The sequence below is a fragment of the Rhinoraja longicauda genome, chromosome 19, assembly GCF_053455715.1.
Source record: "Rhinoraja longicauda isolate Sanriku21f chromosome 19, sRhiLon1.1, whole genome shotgun sequence".
Taxonomy (NCBI): domain Eukaryota; kingdom Metazoa; phylum Chordata; class Chondrichthyes; order Rajiformes; family Arhynchobatidae; genus Rhinoraja; species Rhinoraja longicauda.
In genome coordinates, this window is record NC_135971.1 from 36,847,855 (window position 1) to 36,875,596 (window position 27,742).

The 27,742-nt window shown below is 47.2% G+C and overlaps 1 protein-coding gene and 1 pseudogene across 2 annotated transcripts in view; both read right to left on the bottom strand.

The window, feature by feature from the left end:
- The window catches only part of LOC144602561 (E3 ubiquitin-protein ligase TRIM39-like), a 42,402-nt gene extending 23,335 nt beyond the window's left edge, over positions 1 to 19,067 (bottom strand). Inside the window, exons 1-2 of the mRNA XM_078415690.1 lie at positions 18,987 to 19,067; positions 11,540 to 11,992 (exon numbers count right to left, since the gene is read on the bottom strand). Coding sequence (XP_078271816.1) covers positions 11,540 to 11,953 — 414 coding nt within the window. The 5' untranslated portion in view covers positions 11,954 to 11,992; positions 18,987 to 19,067. The remainder of the gene's footprint in view (positions 1 to 11,539; positions 11,993 to 18,986) is intronic.
- The window catches only part of LOC144603231 (class I histocompatibility antigen, F10 alpha chain-like), a 1,654,937-nt pseudogene that overhangs the window by 813,957 nt on the left and 813,238 nt on the right, over positions 1 to 27,742 (bottom strand). The window lies entirely within an intron of this gene.

A 27,742-nucleotide genomic window follows, 5' to 3' on the forward strand; every position in this document is an offset into this window, starting at 1 on the left:
TTTATACCCGAGTTTACTTGCAGCCATATCTTGGCAACAAGCTATTTATAGTTCACACTCCATTCCGCCCCCACCTTCCCCCCCACCCCCGATTCTTTAATCACAAAGTAAGAATGAATCACCCAAGTAAGAAATCTAAGGAAAGGTAGCACAAAGCACACAACATTGGATATCTTTAGTTTAGTTTAGAAATCCGGCTCGAAAACAGGCCCTCCTGCCCACAGTCCACACCGACCAGTGATCCCCGCACACCAACACTATCCCACACACACTGGGGACAATTTATAATTATTTACCAGGCCAATTAGCCTATAACCCTGTTCGTCTTCGGAGTGTGGGAGGAAACCGGAGATCCCATAGAAAGCCCACGCAGGTCATGGGGAAAACGTACAAATTCCGTACAGAGAACACCCATAGTCAGGATCGAACCTGGGTCTCTGGCGCTGTAAGGTAGCAAATCTACCACTCCTACATTTTTAATGGCCTCCATATTTTAGAGACAGCCTTCAATATTTTTGATGGGGTAATAAATTTACATTTCTCCAGATATTGGAAACATGTTTGACATGCAAGAAGGGCTGTCTTTAGCCTTGCAGGGCTTATCTAAACTTCTCTCAAAGAAATCAACCATTTGTTTGCAACAGCAATAAGCATAAAGATACAATAGAAAATAATAATGGTGATAATGAACAAGACCAAGCCTTAAAGCAATGACATTGCACAGCCTCCCCCCCCTCCCCTCCCCCAGCAGTCGGGTCGTCCATCAACTCTCCCTACCCCACCGATGCTACGTCTAGACACTCTCTTGGTCCACTGCAGTCCCCTTCTTGATTAGTACAGCTGTGAGGGGTTATGGGGAGAAGTTAGGAGAATGGGGTTAGGAGAGACAGATAGATCAGCCATGATTGAATGTCAGAGTTGACTTGATGGTCCAAGTGTCCTAATTCTGCTCATATCACTTACAACCCCACTGATCTTCTCAGCCAAGTCCAGAACCAGGTCCACACACAGCCCCAAACTCAGGAGTATTGTACTGGAAGGTACATTTGTATTACTGTAACACTGGGGAACAGGTCTGCCATTGCATGACATAGGATACAGTAGCAGTGGATACAGGCAGGTAGAACACAGGGGGAACAATGCTTGTGAGGGCGGGTCTGTCGGTGTGGTGGAAAAACTGAGCAGGTCAGGCAGCATCTGTGGAGGGAAATGGGCCATCGATGTTCTGGTTGGGGCCTGGTGCAGCGGCAAGCAGAAGATAGGACGATTCAGTGACCTTTTGTGACTTTGTTGGTGCCAGAAACGTGGTGTACTGCCTTGGTGATTTTACCGAGTTGTAAGCAAAACAAAGCAATTCACCGTGCCTAGGTGCATGTGACAATACAGTATCATTTAATCTAACCATTCCTCAGACAAATCACTAGATGTTATTGCCGATTAGCTTTCTGTGACCCAGGAAAACCTTAACCTTAACTTTGAATGTCAATTTTTAATCAGCACTTTATCAAGTTATTTGCCAATATTATTCTCCACCACATTGTATCCCATCAGCCATGTTACCATCGTGGATAGCATTTTCTAGATGTATGAAGAAGGGTCTCGACCCAAAACGTCACCCATTCATTCCTTCTCTCCTGAGATGCTGCCTGACCCGCTGAGTTACTCCAGCTTTTTGTGATACCTTCTAGATGTTGGAGGTTGAGGGGGGAGACCTGATGGAAGTCTTTAAAATTATAAGAGGCATAAATAGGGCAGACATTCAAAACCTTTTCCAAAGGGTGGAAATGTCCCAGACGAGAGGGCAGAGCTTCAAGGTCAGAGGCAGAAATATTAAAGGAAATATGTGGGGTCAGTGTTGTTCTTGACACAGAGAGGTGGTGGATATCTGACAGGGGTAATGGTGGAGACTGATATGATAGTGGTGAAGTGGCATTTAGATAAGCACATGCAGGGAATGGAGGGATATGGATTAGGTTCAGGCAGAGGGGAGTAGTTCAACTTGCCATACTGTTCAGCACAGACTTTGTGGGCTGAAGGGCCGGTACCTGTACTATATATTTTTCAACTTTCTTGCTCACACAGTCAATATCCCTTTTGAAGTTTCCTTGTATCACATGACAACCTCACCTCTTCCTCCACCAGCTTTTCCCATTGCCGCCCGTTTATCTCCCTCCTAGGTAGGAAGAGGGGTGAGACCCTGCGGAGTGAACACAGGGCGTTAGGCAAAAGGATAAAGTGTGGGACCTCCAGGGTAGTAATCTCTGGTCTGCTCCCAGTGCCACGTGCCAGTGAGGGCAAGAATGGGAATATAGGACGTGAATGAGCAGCTGAGGAGTTAGTGCAGGGGCAGGGATTCAAATGTTTGGACCATTGGGATCTGTTCTGGGGCAGAGGTGACCTGATGAAGAGAGATCGTCAAGTCAAGTTTATTTGTATAGCACATTTAAAAACAACCCAAGTTGACCAAAGTGCTGTACATCAGTGCAGGTACTAAGAACGAACATACAATGGCACACAAGCATAACAGCACATACATGAACAATTCACAGCGCCCCCTCAGAGGGCCTCAAACGCTAGGGAGTAGAAATAGGTTTTGAGCCTGGACTTAAAGGAGTTGATGGAGGGGGCAGTTCTGATGGGGAGAGGGATGCTGTTCCACAGTCTAGGAGCTGCAACCGCAAAAGCGCGGTCACCCCTGAGCTTAAGCCTAGACCGCGGGATAGTCAGTAGCCCCATGTCGGCCGACCTGAGGGACCTGGAGATAGAGTGGTGGGTTAGAAATGTTTTTATATAGGGGGCTTTAGGGCTTTCTATGTGAATAGGAGGAGCTTGAAGTTGATTCTGTACCGTACTGGGAGCCAGTGGAGAGAGGCCAGAATCGGGGTGATGTGGTCCCTTTTACGGGTACCCGTCAGGAGTCTCGCTGCGGCGTTTTGGACTAATTGCAGGCGGGACAGGGATGAATGGCTGATCCCAGTGTATAGGGAGTTGCAGTAGTCTAGGCGGGAGGAAATGAATGCGTGGATGATTTTTTCAATGTCGTCAAATTGGAGGAATGGTTTGATTTTAGCTATGGTACGAAGCTGGAAGAAGCTGGCTTTTACCACAGCGTTGACTTGCTTGTCAAACTTTAATGCAGAATCAAATGAGTTGCAGCTGAACTGCAGGGGAACCAATATCCCAGCAAGTATGTTTACTAGTGCTGATCGGGTTGGTTGTTAACTAGATTGGCAGGGGGGTGTGATCCACAGCAGGAGTGATACAGGTCAGGCTAGAGGTTGATGAAAGCAAGGTCTGTATGCAGGAGCAAAGCTGGGAGTGAGGAAGTACTGTTGGATTCATTAGCATCTGTTTCAATGTAAAAGGCCTGATGGGTGAGGCGGATGAGAACAAGGCCTGGATAGGTAGGTATGTGCGACTGGAATGTTGTAGCCTTTATGGAAGTCTGGTTAAGGGCGGGACAGGACTGGCAGCTTAATGTTTCAGGGACAAACACAAAATGCTGGAGTAACTCAGCAGGTCAGGCAGCATCTGTGGAGCAATGGAATAGATGACGTTTCTGGTCAAGACCTTTCTTCAGACCTGAATTACTTTATTCAATTACGATTCCTTTTCTCCAGGGATGCTACCTGACCCCCTGAGTTATTCCAGCATTTTCTGTCTATCGTTGGTGTAAACCAGCACCTCAGCAGGTCTGAAGAAGGGCCTCGACCCGAAACGTCACCTATTCCTTTTCTCAAGAGATGCTGTCTGACCCGCTGAGTTACTTTTATGTCTCAATTCCTTGCTACACATTAACGTTTCAGGGTACAGATGCTGAAGGCGAGATAGAGGTGTGGGTAAAACAGAAGGGGCAGTTGCTCTACTGATTAAGGAGAGATCTTCATGGCGATTATTTGGGGTGACGTTAATAATGATTCGTCCAGTAAGACTGTATGGGTGGAGCTGAGAAATAAAAAGGGAATGATCACCTTGTTACGAGTGTACTACAGGCTGCCAAATAGCCAACATGATGAAGACGTAATATGCCAGGAGATTGCAGGCAGTTGTGAGAATAATAAGGCTGTCATAGTAGGGAATTGTAACCTTCCCAATATAGACAAGGAACGCCATAGCATCAAGGGCTTAGACCGGATGGAATTTGTCAAATGTGTTCAGGAAAGTCTCCTGAGCCAATATGTAGAGGATCCTACAACGCAGAGGGCAAAGCTTGACCTCCACTCTGGAAATTTGGACGGGCAAGTGACCGAAGTGTTTTGGGACATCGACCACAATTAAATTAGCTTTATAGTTATGGCTGGTCTTCAAATGAAAGTTCTGAACTGGGGCAAGACCAACTTTGATGATATCAGAAGATAGATACAAAACGCTGGAATAACATAGAAAAAAATGTGCAGGAGTGGGCAATTCGGCCCTTTGATCCAGCACCGCCATTCAATATGATCATGGCTGATCATCTAAAATTAGTACCCATTCCTGTTTTTTTCCCCATATCCCTTGATTCCTTTAGCACTAAGAGCTAAATATATCTCGCTCTTGAAAACATCCAGTGAATTGGCCTCCACCGTCTTCTGTGGCAGAGAATTCCACAGATTCACAACTCTCTGAGGAAAAAGTTTTTCCTCGTCTCAGTCCTAAATGGGCTACCCCTTATTCTTAAACTGTGACCCCTGGTTCTGGACTCCCCCAACTTCCAGAACATTTTTCCTGTAACTCAGTGGGTCAGGCAGCATCTGTGGATAGAAGAAATGGGTGACCTTTCAGGTCGAGACCCTTCTTCAGACTGAGAGTCAGAGGAGAGGGAGGCACCGAGATAAGGAAGGGCAAGGCGTGAAGACGAGACATCAAAGGGGGTGGAGGTCAAGGAAAATGTAGCATAAAACATTGTTAGCGAGGGGAAGGAGACAACAAAGCAAACAGAGATAACATTTAATCAGGGGGATAGTCAGACTGGTCAGAGCACTGGCAGAGGCAGACTTGTAAAAGTTGATTGGAGTAGGCTGTTTGCAGGCAAAGGGACGGCCGGAAAGTGGGATGCTATTAAGAGTGTGATGGTAAAAGTTGAATGTATGCATTTTCCTGTTCAAGTGAAGGGGAAGGCAGGTGGGAGTAAGAAAGCCTGGATGATGAGGGAAATTGAAACTGTTCAGGAAAAAGCAGGAAACACGGGACAGGTAGTGGGAGCTCGGATCAAGTGTATCCCTAGAGGAGTTCAGAGGACTACGCATACTTAGAAAGGAAAACAGGAGGGAAAAACGGGGGCAAGAGAGTGCTCTGGTAGATACGATAGAGAATTCAAATGTATTCTACAAGTACATAGAAACATAGAAAATAGGTGCAGGAGTAGGCCACTCGGCCCTTCGAGCCTGCACCGCCATTCAATATGATCATGGCTGATCATCCAACTCAGTATCCCGTACCTGCCTTCTCTCCATACCCCCTGATCCCTTTAGCCACAAGGGCCACATCCAACTCCCTCTTAAATATAGCTAATGAACCGGCCTCAACTACCCTCTGTGGCAGAGAATTCCACAGACTCACCACTCTCTGTATGAAAAATAACTTTCTCATCTCGGTCCTAAAAGACTTCCCCCTTATCCTTAAACTGTGACCCCTTGTTCTGGACTTCCCCAACATCGGGAACAATCTTCCTGCATCTAGCCTGTCCAACCCCTTAAGAATTTTGTAAGTTTCTATAAGATCCCCCCTCAATCTTCTAAATTCCAGCGAGTACAAGCCGAGTCTATCCAGTCTTTCTACATATGAAAGTCCTGCCATCCCAGGAATCAATCTGGTGAACCTTCTCTGTACTCCCTCTATGGCAAGAACGTCTTTCCTACATTGAATACATTGAGGGAATGTGAGAGAAAGAAATAGAGAACTAGAGAGAGAATAGTGACCGTCAGAAATCAAAGTGGTCATCTACAGCATGTGAGGAGCTGCAGGAAGTGAGCAAGGTCTTCAATGAGTGGAAACAGAGATCTGCAGATTAAAATTGTCCCTAGCGGGTGTAGGATAGTGTTAATGTGCGGGGATCGCTGGGCGGCGCGGACCCGGTGGGCGGAAGGGCCTGTTTCAGCGCTGTATCTCTAAAAATCACAAAGGAGTCACGATCCAAAACATCATCTATCCATGTTTTGCAGAGATGCTGCCTGACCTGCTCAGTTACTCCAGCACTTTGTGTCCTTTTGGCTCTTCAATGAGTATTTCTCCTCTATTTTACTGTCAAGAAGGACATGAAAATTGGGGAAGTCGGGACAGTTAATGGAGATGTCTTGAGGACAGTCAGTTTTGCCATTGAGGAGGTACTGGATATAGTGAGGCACATGGAGGTAGATAAATCTCTCGGGCCTGATCAGACGTAGCTGACATTGTGAGAAGCTGGAGAAAAAAAACCGCAGGAGCCTCTTGGAGACAATACGAATCATCGTTAGACACGGGTGAGGTGCCGGGTGACTGGAGGGTGGCTAATGTTGTGCCTCTATTTAAGAAGGGTTTCAAGTAAAAGCCTAGGAACTATATACCAGTTGGCATTACATCTGTTGCAGGCAAGTTACTGGAAAGGATTCTGAGGAATAAGATATATGCATTTGGATCGACAAATGGGAGAGCGTGTCTCACAGATTTCATTTGGGTTCTTTAAACCCAGAAGGTTGATGAGGGCAAGGCCGTACATGTTGTCTTTGTGCACTTCAGTAAGGCCTTGGATAAGGTTCCGCACGTTAGGCTGCTCTGGAGGTTAGATTGCATGTTATCCAGGGAGAGATAGCTGACTGGATCCAGAATTGGCTTCATGGAAGGAAGCAGAGTGTGGTCGTGCTGTGTGGTTTTTCAGACAGGAGGCCAGAGACTAGTGTGTCTCAGGGATTGGTGCGAGACCCATTGCTGTTTGTGGTTTATATTAAAACAATGGGCCACACAGTGGCACAGCGGTAGAGTTGCTGCCCTACAATGCTTGCAGTTCCCGAGACCCGACTACGTGTGCTGTTTGTACGGAGTTTGTACGTTCTCCACATCACCACAAGGGTTTTCTCCAAGATCTTCGGTTTCCTCCCACACTCCAAAGACGTACAGGTTAATTGGCTTGGGTTTGTAAACTTGGTGTGAGTGTAAATTGTCCCTCGTGTGTGTAGGCTTGTGTTACTGTGCGGGGATCGCTGGTCGGCGCCGGCTCGGTGAACTAAAGGGCCTGTTTCCGTGCTGTATCTCTCAAAACTAAAGCTAAACTAAAATAATTAAAAACTAAAGCAAAAACAATTTGGATGAGAATATCCAAGACAAGATTAGTAAGTTTGTAGCTGACATTATAGCAGGTAGTATAGTGGACAGGGAAGAGGGTTGTCACAAATTACAGCAGGATCTTGATCAGCTGGGCATGTGAGCTTAAGAATGAGTAATGGAGTTCAATGTTCGTATGAGGTGTTACATTTTCAGAAGTCAAACCAGGGCTGGACCTTCACAGTGAATGGCAGGGTTCTGGTAGTGTTGTATAGCAGAGGGATCTAGGGATACAGGTGCACAGTTCCCATGAAAGTGACGACACAGGTAGATAGGGGGGTAAAGAAGGCTTTCGGTATATTAACCTTTCTTCAGTCGGGGTACTGAGTATAGAAGTTGGGATATTCGGTTACAGTTGGGGAGGTCCCATTTGGAGGATTGTGTTTACTTTTGAGCGCCCTGCTTAGGAAGGATGAATCACAGAGGTTCTCGACATGATACGTCACCCATTCCTTCTCTCCAGAGATGCTGCCTGACCCGCTGAGTTACTCCAGCATTTTGTGATACCACTGCTTAGGAAGGATGTTAATAACCTGTAAAGATTGCAGAGAAGATTTACGAGGAGTTTGCCAGGATGTGAGGGCCTGAGCTATGGGGAAATATTGGGCAGACAGGCACTTTATTTTCCAGAGAGCAGGAAGCTGAGGTTGTGAGTGATCTTACAAAGGTGTTTAAATTCATGAGAAATTGATAGGAAGAAATCACAGAGTCTTTTACCCATGATTGGGGAATCAAGAACCAAAGATCATAGGTTTAAGATGAAGAGGGAAAATAATTAATAAGAACATGAAGGGCAACATTTTTCACGCAGAGGGTGGTGGGTGTATGGAATAATTTGCCAGAGGAGGTAGTTAAGGCAGGTACAATAACAACATTTAAAGGACATTTGGGCAGGTACATGGATAGGAAAGGTTCAGCTGGACATTACCCAATACAGGCAAATTGGACTAGTTTGGATGGGACATCTTGGACAGCATGGATGAATTGAGGCAAGGGGCCTGTTTCTGTGCTGCATGAATGCCCATACTCCCCTCCCCCCCCCCCCCCCCACCCCCACAATCACCTGCACCACCACAACCCTATCATGGAATAGATAGTTCGGATGCATAGAGTACTTCACCCAGATTAGGGGAATCAAGAACCAGAAGACACAGGTTCAAGGTGAGAGGGGAAAACTTTAATAGGAGCCCGAATCACTCACTGAGTGGTGGGTATATGGACAAGCTGTCAGAGGAGGGAGTTGAGGCACGGACACAGAAATCATACTGAAGGTAGACACAAAATGCTGGAGTAACTCAGCGGGGATAAGCAGCATCTCTGGAGAGAAGGAATGGGTGACGTTTCGGATCGAGTCCCTTCTTCAAACTGATGTCAGAGGAGTGGGCGGTACAGAGATAAAATGTAGTCGGAGACAGTAAGACTGATGGGTGAACTGGGAAGGCGGAGGGGTTGGGGAGAAAAGCAAGGGCAACTTGAAGTTAGAGAAGTCAATGTTCAAACTGCTGGGGTGTAAGCTACCCAAGTGAAATATGAGGTGCTGTTCCTCCAATTTGCGCTGGCCCTCACTCTGACAGTGGAGGAGGCCCAAAGTGAGATTGAGAATGGGAGGGGGAAGTTAAAGTGCTGAGCCACCGGGAGATCAGGTAGGTTTAGGCGGACTGAGCGGAGGTGTTCAGCGAAACGATCGCCGAGCCAGCTTTTGGTCTCGCCGAAATACAGGAGCTGACACCTGGAACAGCGGATACAGTATGTGGTTGGAGGAGGTGCAGGTGAACCTCTGCCTCACCTGAAGACTGTCGGGGTCCTTGTACGGAGTTGAGGGTGGAGGAATCTCCTGCGGTTGCAGGGGAAAGTACCTGGGGAGAGGGTGGTTTGGGGGAAGAAGGGATGAGTTGACCAGGGAGTTTCAGAGGGAACGGTCTCTGCGGAAAGCAGAAAGGGGTGGAGATGGGAAGATGTGGCCAATAGTGGGATCCCGTTGGAGGTGGCGAAAATGTGGGAGGATTATATGTTGTATGGGACGGCTGATAGGATGGAAGGTGAGGACAAGGGGGGCTCTGTCCTTGTTACGAATGGGGGGAGGGGCAGCAAGATCGCAGCTGCAGGATATTGAGGAGACCAGAGTGAGAGGCTCATCTATAATGGAAGAGAGGAACCCTCATTCCCTAAACAAATCATGCTGTTGGGTTGCATCACAGCTTGTTTTGGGAAGAGCTCTGCCCATGACTGCAAGTAATTGCAAAGAGTTGTGCAAAAGTAGCCCAGTCCATCACACAGACCATAAGACAAGGGAGCAGAATTAGCTTGTTGAACCCATCAAGTCTACTCCACCATTCAATCTATCTTTCCCTCTCAACCTCATTTTCCTGCCTGTAACCTTTGACACACTTACCAATCATGAATCGATCAATCTCTGCTTTAAAAATACCCAATGACAGCATCCACAGCTGTCTGCGGCAATAAATTCCACAGATTCATCACCCATTTGCTAAAGAAATTAACACTAGGCTCCCCGCTACTGGCTCCATCTGCATGTCACGCTGACTGGGGAAAGCAGTCAACATATCAAAGTATTTTGCACGCCCCTCTTTCCTTCTCCTCCCCGTTGGGTCAAAGATACAGAAGCTTAAAAGTGCGCTCTACCAGACTTTGGAACGTTTATTCCCATCTGGTATCAGGTTTCTCAATGGTCCTTCCATAAGCGAGGGTACAATTTGATTTTGTTCAACCTCATTGCAGACCTCGGACTTTGTCTCTGAAACTGTTGCTCTACAATGAGGAAAACTATACCCTGCTCTCTGTATCTTTCCCTCCCCTACATATTATACACGAGTTTGACTTGATTGTGTTTATGTGTAGTATTATGCAGACAGCACAGTGGTGCAGATAGGGTTTCTGCTTTACAGCCCCAGAGACCCAGGTTCGATCTTGATTACAGGTGATGTCGGTACACAATTTGTACGTTCTCCCTCTGCCTGCGTGAGTTTCCTCCCACACTCCAAAGATGTACAGGTGAGTAGGGTAATTGGCTTTAGTAAGTTATAAAATGATCCTTGGTATGTAGGATAGCGTTAGTGTAGGGGTGATCACTGGATGGCACAGATTTAGTGGGACAAAGGGTCTGTTTCTGTGCTATATCTCTAACATCTAAAGTAAATCCGAATTTGATTGGACAGCATGCAAAACAATGTGTAGGAAAGAACTGCAGATGCTGGTTTAAATCAAAGGTTGGCACAAAATGCTGGGGTAACTCAGCGGGTCAGGCAGCATCTCTGGAGAGAAGGAATGGGTGACGTTTCGGGTCGAGACCCTTCTTCAGACTTTTTATTAGCAGAAACAATGGGTCTGCCAGGGCGGTTCTGTTTGTGGATTTGGGGGAGAAGATAAAATCGAGCCGTGCGGTGCTGGGGAACGATAAGGTTGGAGGCTTTAGAGGGCAGAGAGCCGGAGGTAATGACATCAGAAATGGTGTGTGATATTAAGGTCTGGTGCTCGTCTGTGGGATCATGGTCCAAGGTTAAGTAGGAGGAGATGTCTGAGAGTCGTCGTCTGGCCTCAGCTCGATAGAGGTCAGTGCGCCAGATTACCAAGGCACCTCCCTTGTCAGCGGGTTTGATTATCAAGTCGGGGTTGCTGCAGAGTGAGCGGAGGGCTGTACGTTCAGGGAGGGAGAGGTTAGAGTTAGTAAGGGGAGTGGAAAGTTTGAGGCGGTTGATGTCCTGCCAGCAGTTGGAAATGAAAATGTCTAAAGAAGGTAGATGGCCATCCGGGGGAGTCCAAGAGGAGGGGTCTGTTGGATACGGGAGAAGGGGTCATCACTGGGTGGTGAGGATTCCTTCCCACAGAACAAAGGCATGAATGCGGAGGGAACAGAAGAAGAGCTGTACATCGTGGTGGACCCGATGCCTGTCCCACTGAGTTACTCCAGCATTTTGTGTCTGCATGCAAAACAATGTTGGGTACATGTGAGAATAATAAACCTAAACCAAAAACTCAATTTGAAAGACAGCTGGACAAATACGTGGATAGAGAAGGTTTTGAGGGATACAAAACGCGGGCAAATGGGACTAGCTCAGATGGGATATCCAGGTTGGCATGGATGCGTTGGAGAAAAGGTAGACACAAAAAACTGTAGTAACTCAGCGGGACAGGCAGCATCTCTGGAGAGAAGGAATGGGTGACATTTCGGATCGAGACCCTTCTTCAGATGTGGGGCCAAAGGGCCTGTCCCCATGTTGTATGACTCTTTGAAGACACTTACTTTGTAGAGGACGGAAGCCTCCTCGATGGGGATGATGACGTGGCCTTGGTGCACACTGGAGCAAGAGCAGACGATGCAGATGGCACCCTGGCACTCCAGGCAGAAGAGCTTGTGTCTCTCCTCGTGCCGCTGGCAGTAGAAGGCCGGCTGTCCCTGGTGGGGCTCCAGCTTCAGCTCCTTCACACCCTCCACAATGTTGGCCAGCTTGCGGTTGGGCTTCAACCTCTTGTCCTTGAACACCTCCCTGCACTCGGGGCAGGAGTAGAAGGCGTCGCCCTTCTCCCAGCTCCGCGAGATGCACAGCCGGCAGAAGTTGTGGTCGCACTCCAGGGCCACCGGCTCCTGGAAGAAATCCAGGCAGATGGAGCAGGTCACCTCACTGTAGAGTCGACCAAGGGGTGGTAGGGAGGCCATTATCCAAGGTCCAGCCTTCTCAGTAACCTCCGTCAAAATCTGTGGAGTAAAACACAAACATCTAAATTTAGTGTCTCCCTGCGTTGTTTCATGGTTGATCAGGTTGAACCTGTGGTGTACACGTCCTATAGGCTCCCAGTACGAATGTTCCTCTGGAGATCAGAGCTTTCAACTTAGGCCAAAGCTCCAGCACGAAGGGAGTGGCGGCACAGTGACGCAGCGGTAGAGTTGCTGCCTTACAGCACAAGCGAGGATGCCGGTCCGGTATACTTGCCAAGCTAAAGAGACAGCCACACAAACCACCGCTACCCAGCATGTTTCTCACCAACGCCAGATCCATCATCAAGATGGCGGCGCGCACGGACGCAGCGGCTCACAGCTCTCCCTTTCGGTGCGTTTTATGTGTGTTATCTGTGTTATGTCTGTTAGTCAATTTTAGTCATGCAAACCAGGAAAATCAGGCAAATCCTACCTACAACCGAAAGGACCTTCTGATCATCGGATTCCAGTGCAATCGGGACCTTGTGCGCGAATTTCCACACCCGCGAAATATACCGGAAGAGATAGCCAGGACACCGGGCGCTCCGTGGATAGTTGTCGGCGCGAACAGGCGTCGCAGGCGGAGGAGAAACAGGAAGCAAAAGCGAGGATGCCGGTCCGGTATACTTGCCAAGCTAAAGAGACAGCCACACAAACCACCGCTACCCAGCATGTTTCTCACCAACGCCAGATCCATCATCAACAAAATGGACGAACTAAAACTACAGATATCAGCAAACAAACTCGTGGAGGACTGTTGCATTCTCTTAGTAACAGAGACATGGCTTCATCCACTTATCCCAGACGGAGCCATTGAGCTAGCCGGGCGTACAGCGTTTCGTTGGGACAGAAACATCGACTCCGGTAAGAGCAAGGGGGGGGGGGTTATGCATTTATGTGCACAACAGCTGGTGCACTAACATCCAAATCATAGATAGCCACTGTTCTCCTGATCTGGAGTCCCTAACAGTTAAATGCAGGCCTTTTTACCTTCCTCGCGAATTTACAGGGGTTATAGTAACAGCAGTCTACATCCCACCGAATGCTAACGCTAGCACAGCTTTAGGCTACCTGCTCGGTGCAATAAACTCACAACAGAGCACATATCCAGAAGCAGCCCACATCATAGCCGGGGACTTCAACCATGCAGACCTAAAGTCAGTTCTCCCGAAACTTGAAAAACACATAAGATGTGCTACCAGGGGGAAAAACACACTAGACAAGGTTTACTCAAATATTAAGAAGGGTTTCAGGTCAGCACCACTACCACACCTGGGGCAGTCAGATCACCTGTCCATATTCCTAACTCCAGCATACACCCCACTCAGGAGGAAAGCTCCAGTCACCATAAAGACTGTTAAGACATGGCCTGAAGGAGCTTCCTCGCAGCTGCAGGATTGCTTCGAAAGGACCAACTGGGATATTTTTGAGGATCAGGACTTGGAGGAGTACACATCAACTGTACTTTGCTACATCCAAAACTGTGTTGACAATGTCACCGTCGACAAACGCATCCGGTTGTATCCCAATCAGAAACCCTGGATGACAAAGGATGTCAGGTCTCTCCTCAAGGACCGTAACACCGCCTTCAGGTCTAGTGATAGAGCTCTATACAGTGCTGCTAGAACCAACCTGAAGAGAGGCATCAAGGATGCCAAAGCGTCCTACAAGAGGAAGATTGAGGACCACTTTTCCAACAATGACCCACGGCGGGTATGGCAAGGCATCCAGCACATCACCAACTACAAGACCAGCAACCGCACGACTGCCGACGGCGACGCCTCGCTGGCTGAGGAACTTAACTGTTTCTTTGCTCGTTTCGAGGTGAAAGCTACAGTGGCAGACATTACACCCTCTCCAGCACCTGACAGCAACACCTTCACTGTGCAGGAGTATGATGTTAAGCGCGTGCTCAGAGCAGTGAATCCCAGGAAAGCCGCAGGCCCCGATGGTGTGACGGGCAGAGTGCTGAGGGAATGTGCAGACCAATTATCTGAGGTCTTCACAAAAATCTTCAACCTGTCCCTTTTAAAATCCACCATCCCTCCCTGCCTGAAGTCCGCCATAATCATCCCACTGCCGAAAAAGTCTGTCATCAGCGGTCTTAACGACTACCGTCCGGTAGCACTCACACCGGTCATCACAAAGTGCTTCGAGAGACTGGTCCTGCAGCACATCAAAGCCAGCCTCCCACCCACCTTCGACCCACACCAGTTTGCCTACAGAGCAAATAGGTCTACAGGGGATGCCATCGACACTGCTCTTCACACTGCACTGACCCACCTTGAACACCAGGGGAGCTATGTGAGGATGCTCTTCCTCGACTTCAGCTCTGCCTTTAACACGGTCATCCCGAGCAGACTGGTCACCAAACTTTCCGACCTTGGATTTTCCCAAACCATCTGCCAATGGATCAAGGACTTCCTGACCAACCGCCCCCAGACCGTCAAAATAGGCCCTCACCTCTCCTCCACCATTACACTGAGCACCGGCTCACCACAGGGCTGTGTGTTGAGCCCCATCCTTTACTCCCTCTACACTCACGACTGCGCCCCCACCCATCCCACCAACACCATCATCAAGTTCGCGGATGACACGACTGTGGTTGGACTCATCTCAGAAGGAGATGAGACAGCCTATAGGGATGAAATCCAAAGGCTGGCAGCATGGTGTTCAGTGAACAATCTGGTCCTGAACTCCTCCAAAACAAAGGAACTTATAATTGACTTTAGAAAAACCAGTGGAGATTACGACCCACTCTACATCAATGGGGTCTGTGTGGAAAGGGTACCAGCTTTCAGGTTCCTGGGTACGCACATCGCAGAGGATCTCACCTGGTCTACCAACACCATCACCACAGTAAAGAAGGCACAGCAGAGACTCCACTTCCTGAGGATCCTCAGGAAAACCAACCTGCAGGAGAAGCTCATGTTGTCCTTCTATCGCTGCTCCATCGAGAGTGTGCTGGCATACTGTATAACCACATGGTATGCCAGCTGCTCAGAAAAGGACAGGAAGGCCCTTCAGAGGGTCATCACGACGGCCCAGAAAATCATCGGCTGCTCACTGCCCTCCCTGGAGCACCTGTTCAGTCTACGCTGCCTCAGTAGAGCAGGCAAAATAATAAAAGATCCATCCCACCCCGGCCACCGTCTGTTTGTTCATCTGCCCTCTGGTCGACGTTTCAGGTCGATCAAATCCCGAACAAACAGACTTAAGAACAGTTTTTACCCCAGGGCCATACGAGAACTGAACACTACCTTGCACTAGGCAACACCGTTAAAAAATCGGTCATATAATTGTATTTAATTGTATTTATGTATTTATTTGTTTTTGCATTTATTGCATATATGTTTGTACGCACCGTCAGGATTGGCTATTTTTTAATTTCGTTGTACTCGTTGCAATGACAATAAATGAATATTAAGAGACCCGAGTTCCATCCTACGAGTGCAGTCTGTGCGGAGTTTGTACGTTCCCTATGTGACCACGTGGGTTGTCTCTGGGTGCTCCGGTTTCCTCTCACATTCCAGAGAGATGCAGGTTTGTAGGTTAATTGGCTTTATTGTAAATTGTCCCTGGTGGGTGGGATAGTGATAGTGTACCGGTGATCACCGGTCGGCATGGACTCGGTGGGCCAAATGGCCTGTCTTCACTGTGTGTCTCTAAAGTCTAAAGTCCAAGGAGTGCTCCTGCCTTGTCAGAGTAAGGACCACCTTTCACCTCCAACACAAGATCATAAATCCCAGTGTACGATCACTTAATTCATAATGATTTCCTGAGTCCAGTTTCAGCTTTTTTTTTAAATTATTCAGGCAAAATGGTTATTTGGTATCAGAGCAAAGTATTAAAAGATCTGCAGACCTTAACTAAAAACTGAACATATCAAGTTAATAAAACATAAAGCTATCTAATTATAACTAAAAGATTGAAGACTGAACTGGTCATTCAACTATAAACTTTCACACAGAACTCACTTTGAACACACAGCTGAAAAACAGGCTTCTTTAGCTATATAGGATGATCTATGTATCTCTGTATCCAAGGGCCCCAGGACCTAATCTACAGGGAGAGGATGGGCGGGCTAGGGCTTTATTCCTTGCAGCGCAGGAGGATGAGGGGTCATCTAACAAAGGTGTATAAGATAATGATCTGCATCAACATAGAATAGAAAAACTGTATCCAGTAAAAACATATACAAGCCATACACGTTCAATAGGTACTGTGAAGAGAAAATTGGGCATAGTGCAGAATATTGTATTACAGCTACAGAGAAATGGCTTGTAACATGTACCCTGACCATTTACAGTATTGGTCTTTGTACGATCTTTGTGTATGCAAACATCCTATTGTCAACACAGAAATCTGGGAGATAGACACAAAGTGCTGGAGTAACTCAGCGGGTCAGGCAGCATCCCAGTAGAATGTGCACAGGTGACGCTTTGTGTTGGAACCCGATGGCCGGTAATAGATGAACACATGCTGTGTCCTGCCTCTCCTCTTTTCCAGCTTTCTTTCCCAACCCCCACAATCAGTCGGAAGAAGGGTTCTGACTAAAAACTTCATCGATCCACATTCTCCAAGGTGGATAACCTCACATTTATCCACATTATATTGCATTTGCCATGCATCTACCCACTCACCCAACCTATCCAAGTAACCCTGCAGCCTCATAGCATGCTCCTCGCAGCTCACAGTGCCACCCAGCATTGTACTTGCACTCCTAGATCCATCTGCTCTAGAACTTGCTCCAGTAAGTTCCTGTCTAATACCATTAAAGTTGGCTTTGCTCCAATTCAGAATTTTAGCATGTGGGGCTGCCCTGTCTTTTTCCATCACAACTTTAATACTCTTAGAACAGTGGTTGTTGCTCCTAAACATTTTGCTGACGGACATTTCAGTCACTTGCCCGATCCATTAACCTGTTCAAAACTTTGCAAAATAAACCAATTCCCACAAAATTCAAGCTTCAGGTTTTCCCTGTGGCAAAATATACTCTGTTCCCATAAATTTCAAGTAAATTAATTTCCACTGCATTTAGTTACAATCAATTTAAAATTCATCATCAGAGAGTCAGACTCATATGGCATGGAAACACGCCACATGTCGGAAGGAATTGCAGATGCTGGTTTACACCAAAGATAGACACAAAATGCTGGTGTAACTCAGCGGGACAGGCCCATTTCTGGATAGAATGAATGGGTGATATTTTGGGTCGAGACCCTTCTTCAGGGCCCAAAACATCACCCATTCCTTCTAACCAGTGATGCTGGCTGTCCCGCTGAGTTACTCCAGCATTTTGTGTCTGTCTTTGATGGAAACAAGCCATGTGCCTCAACTGATCCAAACACAATAAGATGCCTCATCTAAGCAAGACCCATTTGTTTGCATTTGACCCATATCCAAACAAATGTTTTTTATCCATGCACCGATCAAAATGCCTTCTAAATGTTGTTTTTGTACCCGCTTCAACCACTTCATCTGGAACGTCAGACCCCCAGTGTAAAATGATTGCCCCTCAGGCTGCTATTGTCTATCCCCTCTCACATTACACCGATGTCCCTATTTCTTCATTTCCCTATCCAGGGAAACAAAAAAATGTATATTTACCATTTCTATTCCCCTCATTATTTTAAACACCTCTATACGTCCTAGCCTAACTAATCTCTCCCTATAGCTCAGGCCTTCAAATCCTGCCATTAACCTTGTCAATTTCTAGTTTAGTGATACAGCATGAAACAAGCCCTGTGGCCCACTGAGTCCATGCTGGCCAGCAATCATCCATATACTAGTTCTATCCCACACTCAAGGGACGATTTACAGAAGCCAATTAACCTACAAACCTGCACGTCTTTGGAATGTGGGAGGGGGGAGGGCGAGTGAAAATGTTCAACTGAACTGAAAAACCTTGAACGCAATCATGTTTCATATCGCGGAGATGGAATGCGGAAGGGACGTGGAGAATGCGATTGGATGAACTACAACGTTGACAAAAGGGAAGTTAATTTTAAACTCGACAGTTTGAAGAAGGGTCTCGACCCGAAACGTCACCCATTACTTCTCTCCAGAGATGCTGCCTGACCTGCTGAGTTACTCCAGTTTTTTGTGTCTATCCTCGGCAGTCTGATACATCAGCGTAACATGCAAGAGCATGAAACAGAACAGTGTCGTCACATGTTTAGAGAGAAGACACGTTTAGACGCAGCACAGTGGTGCAGCTGATAGAGCTGCTGCCGCGCAGCGTCACGGTCCCGGGTTCGAGCCTGCCCTCGGGTGTTGTATGTGTAGCGTTTGCACATTCTCTCTGCGACCGCGTGGATTTCCTCCCACATCCGAAAGACGAGCGGTGTTTGTGGGTTAATTGGCCTCTTTAAAAATGCCGCCCGCCTGTCTCCATACGGTCTCTCTAAACTTACCGATCCAATGTCAAACACAATTAGTAACAATGAAGGACATGTGAAAAGTTCAGCGCCTTTGTATCTGTCCAGGCTTGTTATAATGAGCGCGTATACAGGGGAATCCGCTTTCCACCAGAGAGCTTTGCACACTTAAATCCATGTCCGAGTGTCGGTCCGAGTCCAGGCTTCATGTCCAGACACCGCTTTGCAGCCTGCGCCTGAGTTACTATTTAAAGCGCCATTTTACGCAAGGTCGTTAAAAAGTTACAGAGGCCTTCGATTCACTTCAGCCCGGCGCCCAATGTTTACATGTAGTTTGATCGCAAAAGAACGATCTTCGAGCGTGAAAAAAAATTATCGAGGGTTGAATGAACTCACCCGAACATTGCAAATAAAATAACTTTTCTCGCTGGAAGTTGCAAACCGCTCGGGTGTGTATTTAGTGCACTGCAACTGATTACTTCTAGTGCGACTGACTCTCCTCATGGGAACGTGTGTATTTAGGTAAAGCCTTGTGTGCCCGACATGTTCACAGCTTGCAAGTTCCAGCTTCGGAACCCTCGATATATCCCGACATGTGTTGGGTCGCGCCGTACCTGAGTCGGGCGTTGAGGCGAGTTGCAGTAGGAGCCGTTACAAAACCGCACCTCAAGTTGCCTTCACTTGTGGCGAGGGTTTCACTCGCTACTGGCAGCTTTTGATTCTGCCCGCAGGGAGACAGACTGGTGAAGTTGAATGTATTGCACCACCGGCCACAGCCGACAGTGGCGCTACTGAGCGAGTTCGGTGGCCGGCAGCGTTGCATTGCCAGTGAAAGAGTCAAACAGAATGTGTGGGAAGGAACTACAGAGATGTTGGTTTAAAGCGAAGATGGACACAAAAAGTCGGAGTAACTCAGCGGGCCAGGCAGCATCTCTGGGGAAAAGGAATAGGGGACATTTCGGGTTGAGACCCTTCTTCAAACTTAGCACCTCATGTTCGTGTGTCTATCTTCGGTTTAAACCAGCATCTGCAGTACTTTCCTACATGTTTTTATTTTATTTTCATTGATTTTGAAGCATTGAAACAAGCTCCTCGGCCCATCTCGTCAATGTCGATCAAGATGTCCCATCTATCTGCCCGCGTTTGGCCCTTATCCCTCGAAACTTTCCTGTATTCACTGGAATTTAGACTTGTATTCACTGGAATTTAGAAGGATGAGAGGGGATCTTATAGAAACATATAGAATTATTAAGGGATTGGACACGCTAGATGCAGGAAACATGAGTCCAGAACCGGGGGCCACAGTTTTAGAATAAGGGGTAGGCCATTTAGAACTGAGATGAGGAAAAACCTTTTCATGCAGAGTTGTGAATTTGTGGAATTCTCTGACTCAGAAGGCAGTGGAGGCCGATTCACTGGATGCATTCAAAAGAGAGTTCGATAGAGCTCTTAGGGCTAGTGGAATCAAGGGCTATGGGGAGAAGGCAGGAACGGGGTACTAATGGTGGATGATCAGCCATGATCACATTTAATGGCGGTGCTGGTTCGAAGGGCCGAATGGCTTCCTCCTGCTCCTAATGTCTATGTATCTACAGTATGTATCTATGTATCGATCCACATCCCTGTTCAAATGTCTTTTAAAATGTTGTTACAGTACCAACCTCAACTACCTCCTCTGGCAGCTGGTTCCAAATCTCCACCATCTTCTGAAAAACTTGCCCCTCAGGTTCCTATTAAATCTTTCTCTTCTCACCTTAAATCTATGTCCTCCGGTTCTTGTAAAAACAAGGAACTGCAGATGCTGGTTTATACCACAGATAGATTCAAAGTGCTGGAGTAACTCAGTTGGCCAGGCATCATCACTGGAGAAAAAGGATTAGGTGACATTTTGTGTCAGGACTCTTCTTCAGACTGAATGTAGGGGGTGGGGTGAGAGCCAGAGGAGAGAAAAGACCAGAACAAATCAGGGTCAGCAACAAAGGACCTAAAGCAGGGTTGAACCTTGCTTGGCCCATTGTTGGCTGGGGAAGGTGTGATCTGAAGAATCTGAGGTGACCTGTAGAACTGGCGAAATGACCAGGGTGGTGGAAGGGGGGCTCATTTACCCGGTTCCTGAGAACCATCTGAGGCAGGATAGGTGCCCTGCCCAATGGCCCATTGGCCGGTGTAACCGGGAGGGAGCTGGAGATGTTGCATGAGAGGAGCGTGGGCTGGTGGGAGGGTGACCCGGGGTATTGCCTCCAGCACCTTAATGGTCGGCCGCAGGAGCCGTTCCTGGGACACTGAGATGTCCAGGAGAGGAGAGGGATGTTGGTTCGTGCAAGGGCTCCAGTACATCGAGCGGGCGGACCGACCGGACTTTGGACTTTGAATAATGACGCTAAAACATGGTGGCGCCCGCATGTGTAATATATGCAAATTAATCATTGTGCAGTTGCACATGTGACAAATAAAACACTATTGAACCTATTGAACTATTGAGTGTCTGACACCTCATTCTCATAGAGTCATAGATTGATACAGTGTGGAAACAGCCCCTTCAGCCCAACTCGCCGACACCTGCCAACAATGTTCCAGCTACCCTAGTCCCACTTGCCTGCGCTTGGTCCATAACCTTCCAAAACTTGTCCTATCCATGTACCTGTCCAACTGTTTCTTAAACGATGGGATAGTCCCAGCCTCAACGACCTCCTCTGGCAGCTTGTTCCATACACCTACCACCCTCTGTATGAAAATGTTACCCCTCAGATTCCTATTAAATCTTTTCCCCTTCACCTTGAACCTATATCCTCTGGTCCTCGATTCCCCTACTCTGCGTAAAAGACTCTGGGCATCTACCCAATCTACTCCTCTCATGATTTTGTACACCTCTATAAGATCTCCCCTCATCCTCCGACTCTCAATGGAATAGTCAAGTCAAGTCAAGTCAATTTTATTTGTATAGCACATTTAAAAACAACCCACGTTGACCAAAGTGCTGTACATTTGATTAGGTTCCAATAGAAAAAAAAATGAAAACATACAGTAGCACGCAAACAGTTCACAGCGCCTCCTCAATGAGCCTCAAACGCTAGGGAGTAGAAATATGTTTTGAGCCTGGACTTAAAGGAGTCGATGGAGGGGGCAGTTCTGATCGGGAGAGGGATGCTGTTCCACAGTCTAGGAGCTGCAACCGCAAAAGCGCGGTCACCCCTGAGTTTAAGCCTAGACCGTGGGATAGTGAATAGCCCCAAGTCGGCCGATCTGAGGGACCTGGAGTTAGAGAGGGGGGTTAGAAGATTTTTGATGTAGGGGGGGGGAGTGTCCATTTAGGGCTTTATACGTGAATAGGAGGAGCTTGAAGTTGATTCTGTACCGTACAGGGAGCCAGTGGAGAGAGGCCAGAATCGGGGTGATGTGGTCCCTTTTACGGGTACCCGTCAGGAGTCTCGCTGCGGCGTTTTGGACCAGTTGCAGGCGGGACAGGGAAGATTGGCTGATCCCAGTGTATAGGGAGTTGCAGTAGTCTAGGCGGGAGGAAATGAAAGCGTGAATGATTTTTTCTGTGTCGTCGAATTTGAGGAAAGGTTTGATTTTAGCTATGGTTCGAAGTTGGAAGAAGCTGGCTTTTACCACAGCGTTGACTTGTTTATCAAATTTTAATGCAGAGTCAAATATCATGCCGAGGTTTTTGACATGCGGTTTGACTAGGCAGGATAGGCTTCCAAGACTGCCTGTTATCAATTTGATGGAGTCGGGGGGGCCGAATAGGATGACCTCAGACTTGCTCTCATTTAATTGGAGGAAGTTGTGTGCCATCCAACATTTTATGTCCTCAAGGCAGTGTGAGAGGCTGTTTAAATTTGACTGGTTGTTGGGTTTCAGGGGGAGGTAAAGCTGAGTGTCATCGGCATAGCAGTGGAAAGAAATGCCGTGCCTTTGAATGATTTGGCCAAGGGGGAGCATGTATAGAGAGAAGAGAATGGGGCCTAGGATTGAGCCTTGTGGAACTCCGCAGGAGAGGCTAGCTGGAGCAGAGGAATAACTGCCTATGTTGATGGCGAAACTCCTATCTTTGAGGTACGAAGCGAACCAGCTCAGGGCAGTGCCGTCAATGCCAACCGCGTACCGGAGACGGTCAATAAGGATGGTGTGGTCCACTGTATCGAATGCTGCGCTGAGGTCGAGAAGGAGCAGGATTGCACAGTCGCCGGTGTCGATGGCGAGAAGCAGGTCGTTGTGTACCTTCAACAAGGCAGACTCTGTGCTGTGGTGGGCTCTGAAACCTGACTGGAAACTTTCCAGGATGGTGTTTTGGTGCAGGTAGGGCACTAATTGGTTAAGGATTGCCTTTTCAAGGACTTTTGACAGGAATGGCAGTTTGGAAATGGGTCTGTAGTTGCTAGGCAAGGTGGGGTCTAGGTTAGGTTTTTTCAGTAGGGGCTGGACCACCGCGTGCTTGAAACTGGTTGGAACAGTGCCAGTGGCCAGAGAACTGTTGATAATAGAGAGGATGCTGGGACCAGCTATTGCAATGACATCCTTCAGAAGGGCAGTGGGGGCAGGATCAAGGGGGCAGGTTGCAGGTTTCATAGCGGAGATAAGCTTTGCAAGGGAGGATAGAGTGACGGGTTGGAAGCAGTCCAATTTAGATGAACAGACTAGTGAGACAGCTAGGTCACGGGTGGGAGGGGAAATGTTCATTCTAGAATAGAGATTTTTCTTTTCTTGATCTCTTTTCCTCCATCACAGGCGACAGACTATCAGCTGATCTGCACTCTAAACCCACCGACTCCAAGTTATCTGGACTCCTCCTCCTCCTACTCTACTTTTTGCAAAAATGCCACCCCCTGCTCTCAATCTCTTCATCTTCGCCGCATCTGCTCCCGAGAAGAGGTTTCCCATTCGAGATGTCCTCTGCCTTTAGTAAGTGTGGTTCCCCCCCCCCGCTGTCAAAGATGGATCCCTCACCCCCTTCTCCTCTGTGTCCCATAGTTCTGCTCTCACTGCCCCTTGCCCCCAGACCAGAGAAAGGATAGAGTTCCCCTGATCCTCACATTTCATCCAGTGCATTATGCTCCCATATTTCCGTCCCCTTCAACATGACCTCACCACGAGACACATTTTCCCATCCCCAACTCTTCCTGTTTTCTTCAGAGACTGATCCCTCCACAAATCCCTGGTTCACTCAGCTCTTCAACCAACACCATCCCCTCCCCAGGTACTCTCCCCTGCAACCGCAGGAGATGTAACACCTGCCCTATTACTTCCTCTGTCATATCCATCCAGTGATTCCAACAGCCCCGACATCAGTCTGAAGAAGGGTCTCGACCCGAAACGTCACCCATTCCTTCTCTCCCGAGATGCTGCCTGACCTGCTGAGTTACTCCAGCATTTTGTGAATAAAGTGATTCCAACAGTCCTTCCAGGTTAGAGAGAGGTTCCTCTAACTTCATCTACTGCACCTGATGTTCCAGCTGTGCCCCCTGTACATCAGCGAGAGAAAATGTAGACGAGGCAACTGTTTCACCGAACACCACTTGTAATGTGAAAACCTGCCAGAACTGCCAGAGGAGGTCATTGAGGCAGGGACTGTCCCAACGTTTAAGAAACAGTTAGACAGATACATGGATAGCACAGGTTTGGAGGGATATGAGCCAAACGTGGGCCGGTGGGACTAGTGCGGCTGGGACATGTTGACCGGTGTGGGCACGATGGGCCAAAGGGCCTGTTTCCATGCTGTATCACTCTGACTATGATCTGCTAGGTCTACTAGTTAATGACAATTTTAATTGTCACTTTCTCTTCACATTCCCCTATTTAACTTTCTGTCTTGGGCCTCCTCCATTGTCAGAGTGAGACCACAAACAAACTGGAAGAACAGCACCTCATATTTTGCTTGGGTATCATGCAACCCAATGGTATGAATATTGAATTTTCAAATTTTAGGTTACTAACCTAAAATCGGCCGACTCAACCTCTCCCTGCAGGTCAACCCCTCTAGTTGTGGCAACATCCTCGTAAATCCTCTCTGTCTTGGCAATGTTCTTGTAAGTCATCTGTGCACCCTTTCCAGCTTGACAACATTTTCCCTACAACATAGAACTGAACACTATACTCTAAATGTAGTCTCACAAATGTCTTAAACAACTGCAACACGACCTCCTAATTTCTATATTCAAATGTTCTGACTGATGTACCAAAAGCCTTTTTGACCATCTCACATTTCTCTGTATTAAATTCCATCAACCATTCTCTAGCCCAGCTGGCCAATCAGTTAAGATCCTGCTGCAATTTTTCACAACCATCTTCACTATCTTTAATACCATCCACTTTTGTATCATCAGCAAACTTTTGTATCATCGGCAAACTTTATATTCTTGCCATGTATGTTCTCAACCAAATAATTGATATAAATGACAAACAGTAACTGGCCCAGCACCGAACCCTGAAGCACACCGCTAGTCACAGGCCACCAGTTTGGGAAGATACCCTCCACCATTACCCTTTACTCCCTCCCAAGAAGCCAATTTTCTATCCATTCAGCTATCTCTCCTTTGATCCCATGCAATCTAACGTTCCAGAGCAGCATACCATGTGGTAATCTAGCAATGTATGTGCCAACAGACACAGCTATCTAAAATCAGTCTGAAGAAGGGTCTCGACCCGAAAAGTCACCCATTCCTTCTCTCCAGAGATGCTGCCTGACCCGTTGAGTTACTCCAGCATTTTGTGAATAAATACCTTCGATTTGTACCAGCATCTGCAGTTATTTTCCTTCACAGCTATCTAAACTATATGATAGCAGCACTAAAGAGGCTTTTAAAAAAGCTTTTAACAAGGCACGTGGATATGTGTAGAATGGAGGGTTATGGATCATGTACAGGCAGATGAAATTAGTATGAGCTGGCATCATGTTCAACACAGACATTGTGGGTCGAAGGGCCTGTTCCTGTGCTGTACTATTCTGTGTTCTATGTACACCTCCTCCCAACTGCTTCCTTTAATGAGCCTATTTTATTGCCCCAATCTCACCCTCCCCATTGTGTCTCGAGTGATGGTGAAACTTTTTTCGTGCAGAGAAAGTAAGTTGCCATGTGTCGGAGCAAGACGAAGGATACAGAGAAGATTTACAAGGATGCTGCCAGGACTCGAGGGCCTGAGCTACAGGGAGAGGTTGAGCAGGCTAGGACTCTCTTCTTGGAGTGCAGGAGGATGAGGGGTAATCCTATCAAAGTGCACAAAATCATGAGAGGAATAGATTGGGAAGATGCACAAAGTCTTGTGCCCAGAGTAGGGGACTCTGGAACCAGAGGATAAAGGTTTAAGGTGAGGGGAGAAAGATTTAATGGGAACCAGAGGGGTAACATTTTCACACAAAGGGTGGTGGGTGTATGGAGCGAGCTGCCAGAGGAGGTAGTTGAGGCAGGCATTATCACAATGTTTAAAAATCATTGAATGTCTGCAATGAAGCAGAGGAGAATCACACTGTACTCTTGCTGATGGAAAGACTGTTCTGAACCCTGATAATGGAGACATTCTACCCAGTCTCATACAAGCAACTGTAGTCCGTGGCCTATTAGAAAAAACAGGCAGACAACCGAATTTGTTTAACCTCATTATTCTACTCACCCAGGTGGGAGAGAGTCTAGATACTGAAGCATTTAGAAACACCCAGGCAGCTAGTGTAGCCTCTCTCTCCGAAAGCTTACATTTACACACATTTTATACCCTAAATACATGTGCCAGTATTTTTCCATCGCTGCCTTATATGGCAAATTTACAATGCACTATAAACCTTTATGTGTCCTTCGGGACTTCCGTGTCGTGGTGTCCATCCTGACCTCTTCTTTCTTGGGAACAAAGGGCAGTCCATGTGGCAAGATGTTCTTCTTAACACTTCAAAGCTTTGAGGCCAGTTGCTGATATCAGAGGATACGATCAGCCATAAACCGCGCTTCCATGCTGACAACAGGATGCCCCAGGAATAATCCGAGATGGAGCTTTTACACTTCTGCAATAAAACCCACATTGCTGCATTCGTAATATTAGCCCTTACATTTACAAGGTTGATCTCCCATCACTTCCTCTGTGTGTGCCATCAAAGATCACTCCGAGTTCCGCTCTCTAGTATTAATCTGTTTAAACACTGAAGACAGTGAAACAATCTATTGTTTCCACGGAAGAGATGCATGATGCGTTCACTTATAGCAACCGCTTGCCACTACCTGTGCCATTTAATCAGTAATCAAACAATCAGTCCCTCTTGTGAATTCCTAACATGATTCATAGAAACATAGAAACATCGAAAATAGGTGCAGGAGGAGGCCATTCTGCCCTTCGAGCCAGCACCACCATTCATTGTGATCATGGCTGATCATCCACAATCAGTAACCCATATCCCTTGATTCCACTAGCCAATAGAGCTCTATCTAACTCTCTCTTCAATCCATCCAGTGATTTGGCCTCCACTGCCTTCTGTGGCAGAGAATTCCTAAATTCACAACTCTCTGGGTGAAAAAGTTTCTTCTCACCTCAGTTTTAAATGGCCTCCCCTTTAATCTAAGACTGTGCCCCCTGGTTCTGGACTCCCACAACATTGGGAACATTTTTCCTGCATCGAGCTTGTCCAGTCCTTTTATAATTTTATATGTCTCCATAAGAGCCCCTCCCTTCCTTCTAAACTCCAGTGAATACAAGCCTCGTCTTTTCAATCTTTCCTCATATGACAGTCCCGCCATCCAAGGGATCAATCTCGTGAACCTACGCTGCACTGCCTCAATTACAAGGATGACCTTCCACAAAGTAGAAGACCAAAACTGTACACAATACTCCAGATGTGGTCTAACCAGGGCCCTATACAACTGCAGAAGGACCTCTTTTCTCCTATACTGAAATCCTCTCGTTATGAAGGCCAACATGCCATTAGCTTTCTTCACTGCCTGCTGTACCTGCACGCCAACTTTCAGTGACTGGTGTATAAGGACACCCAGGTATGGCTGCACTTCCCCCTTACCTAACCTGACACCATTGAGATAATAATCTGCCTCCTTGTTTTTGCCGCCAAAGTGGATAACCTCACATTTATCTATATTATACTGCATCTGCCACGCATCTGCCCACTTACTCAACCTGTCCAGGTCACCCTGCAATCTCCTAACATCCACTTCGCAGTTCCCACTGCCACCCAGCTTTGTGTCATCTGCAAACTTGCTTGTGTTGCTTCCAATTCCTTCGTCCATTAATATATATGGTAAACAGTTGTGGCCCCAACACCGAGCCTTGCGGCACTCCACTCGCCACTGCCTGCCATTCTGAAAAGGACCCGTTTACTCCTACTCTTTGCTTTCTGTCCGCCAACCAATTCTCTAACCATGTCAACATCTTACCC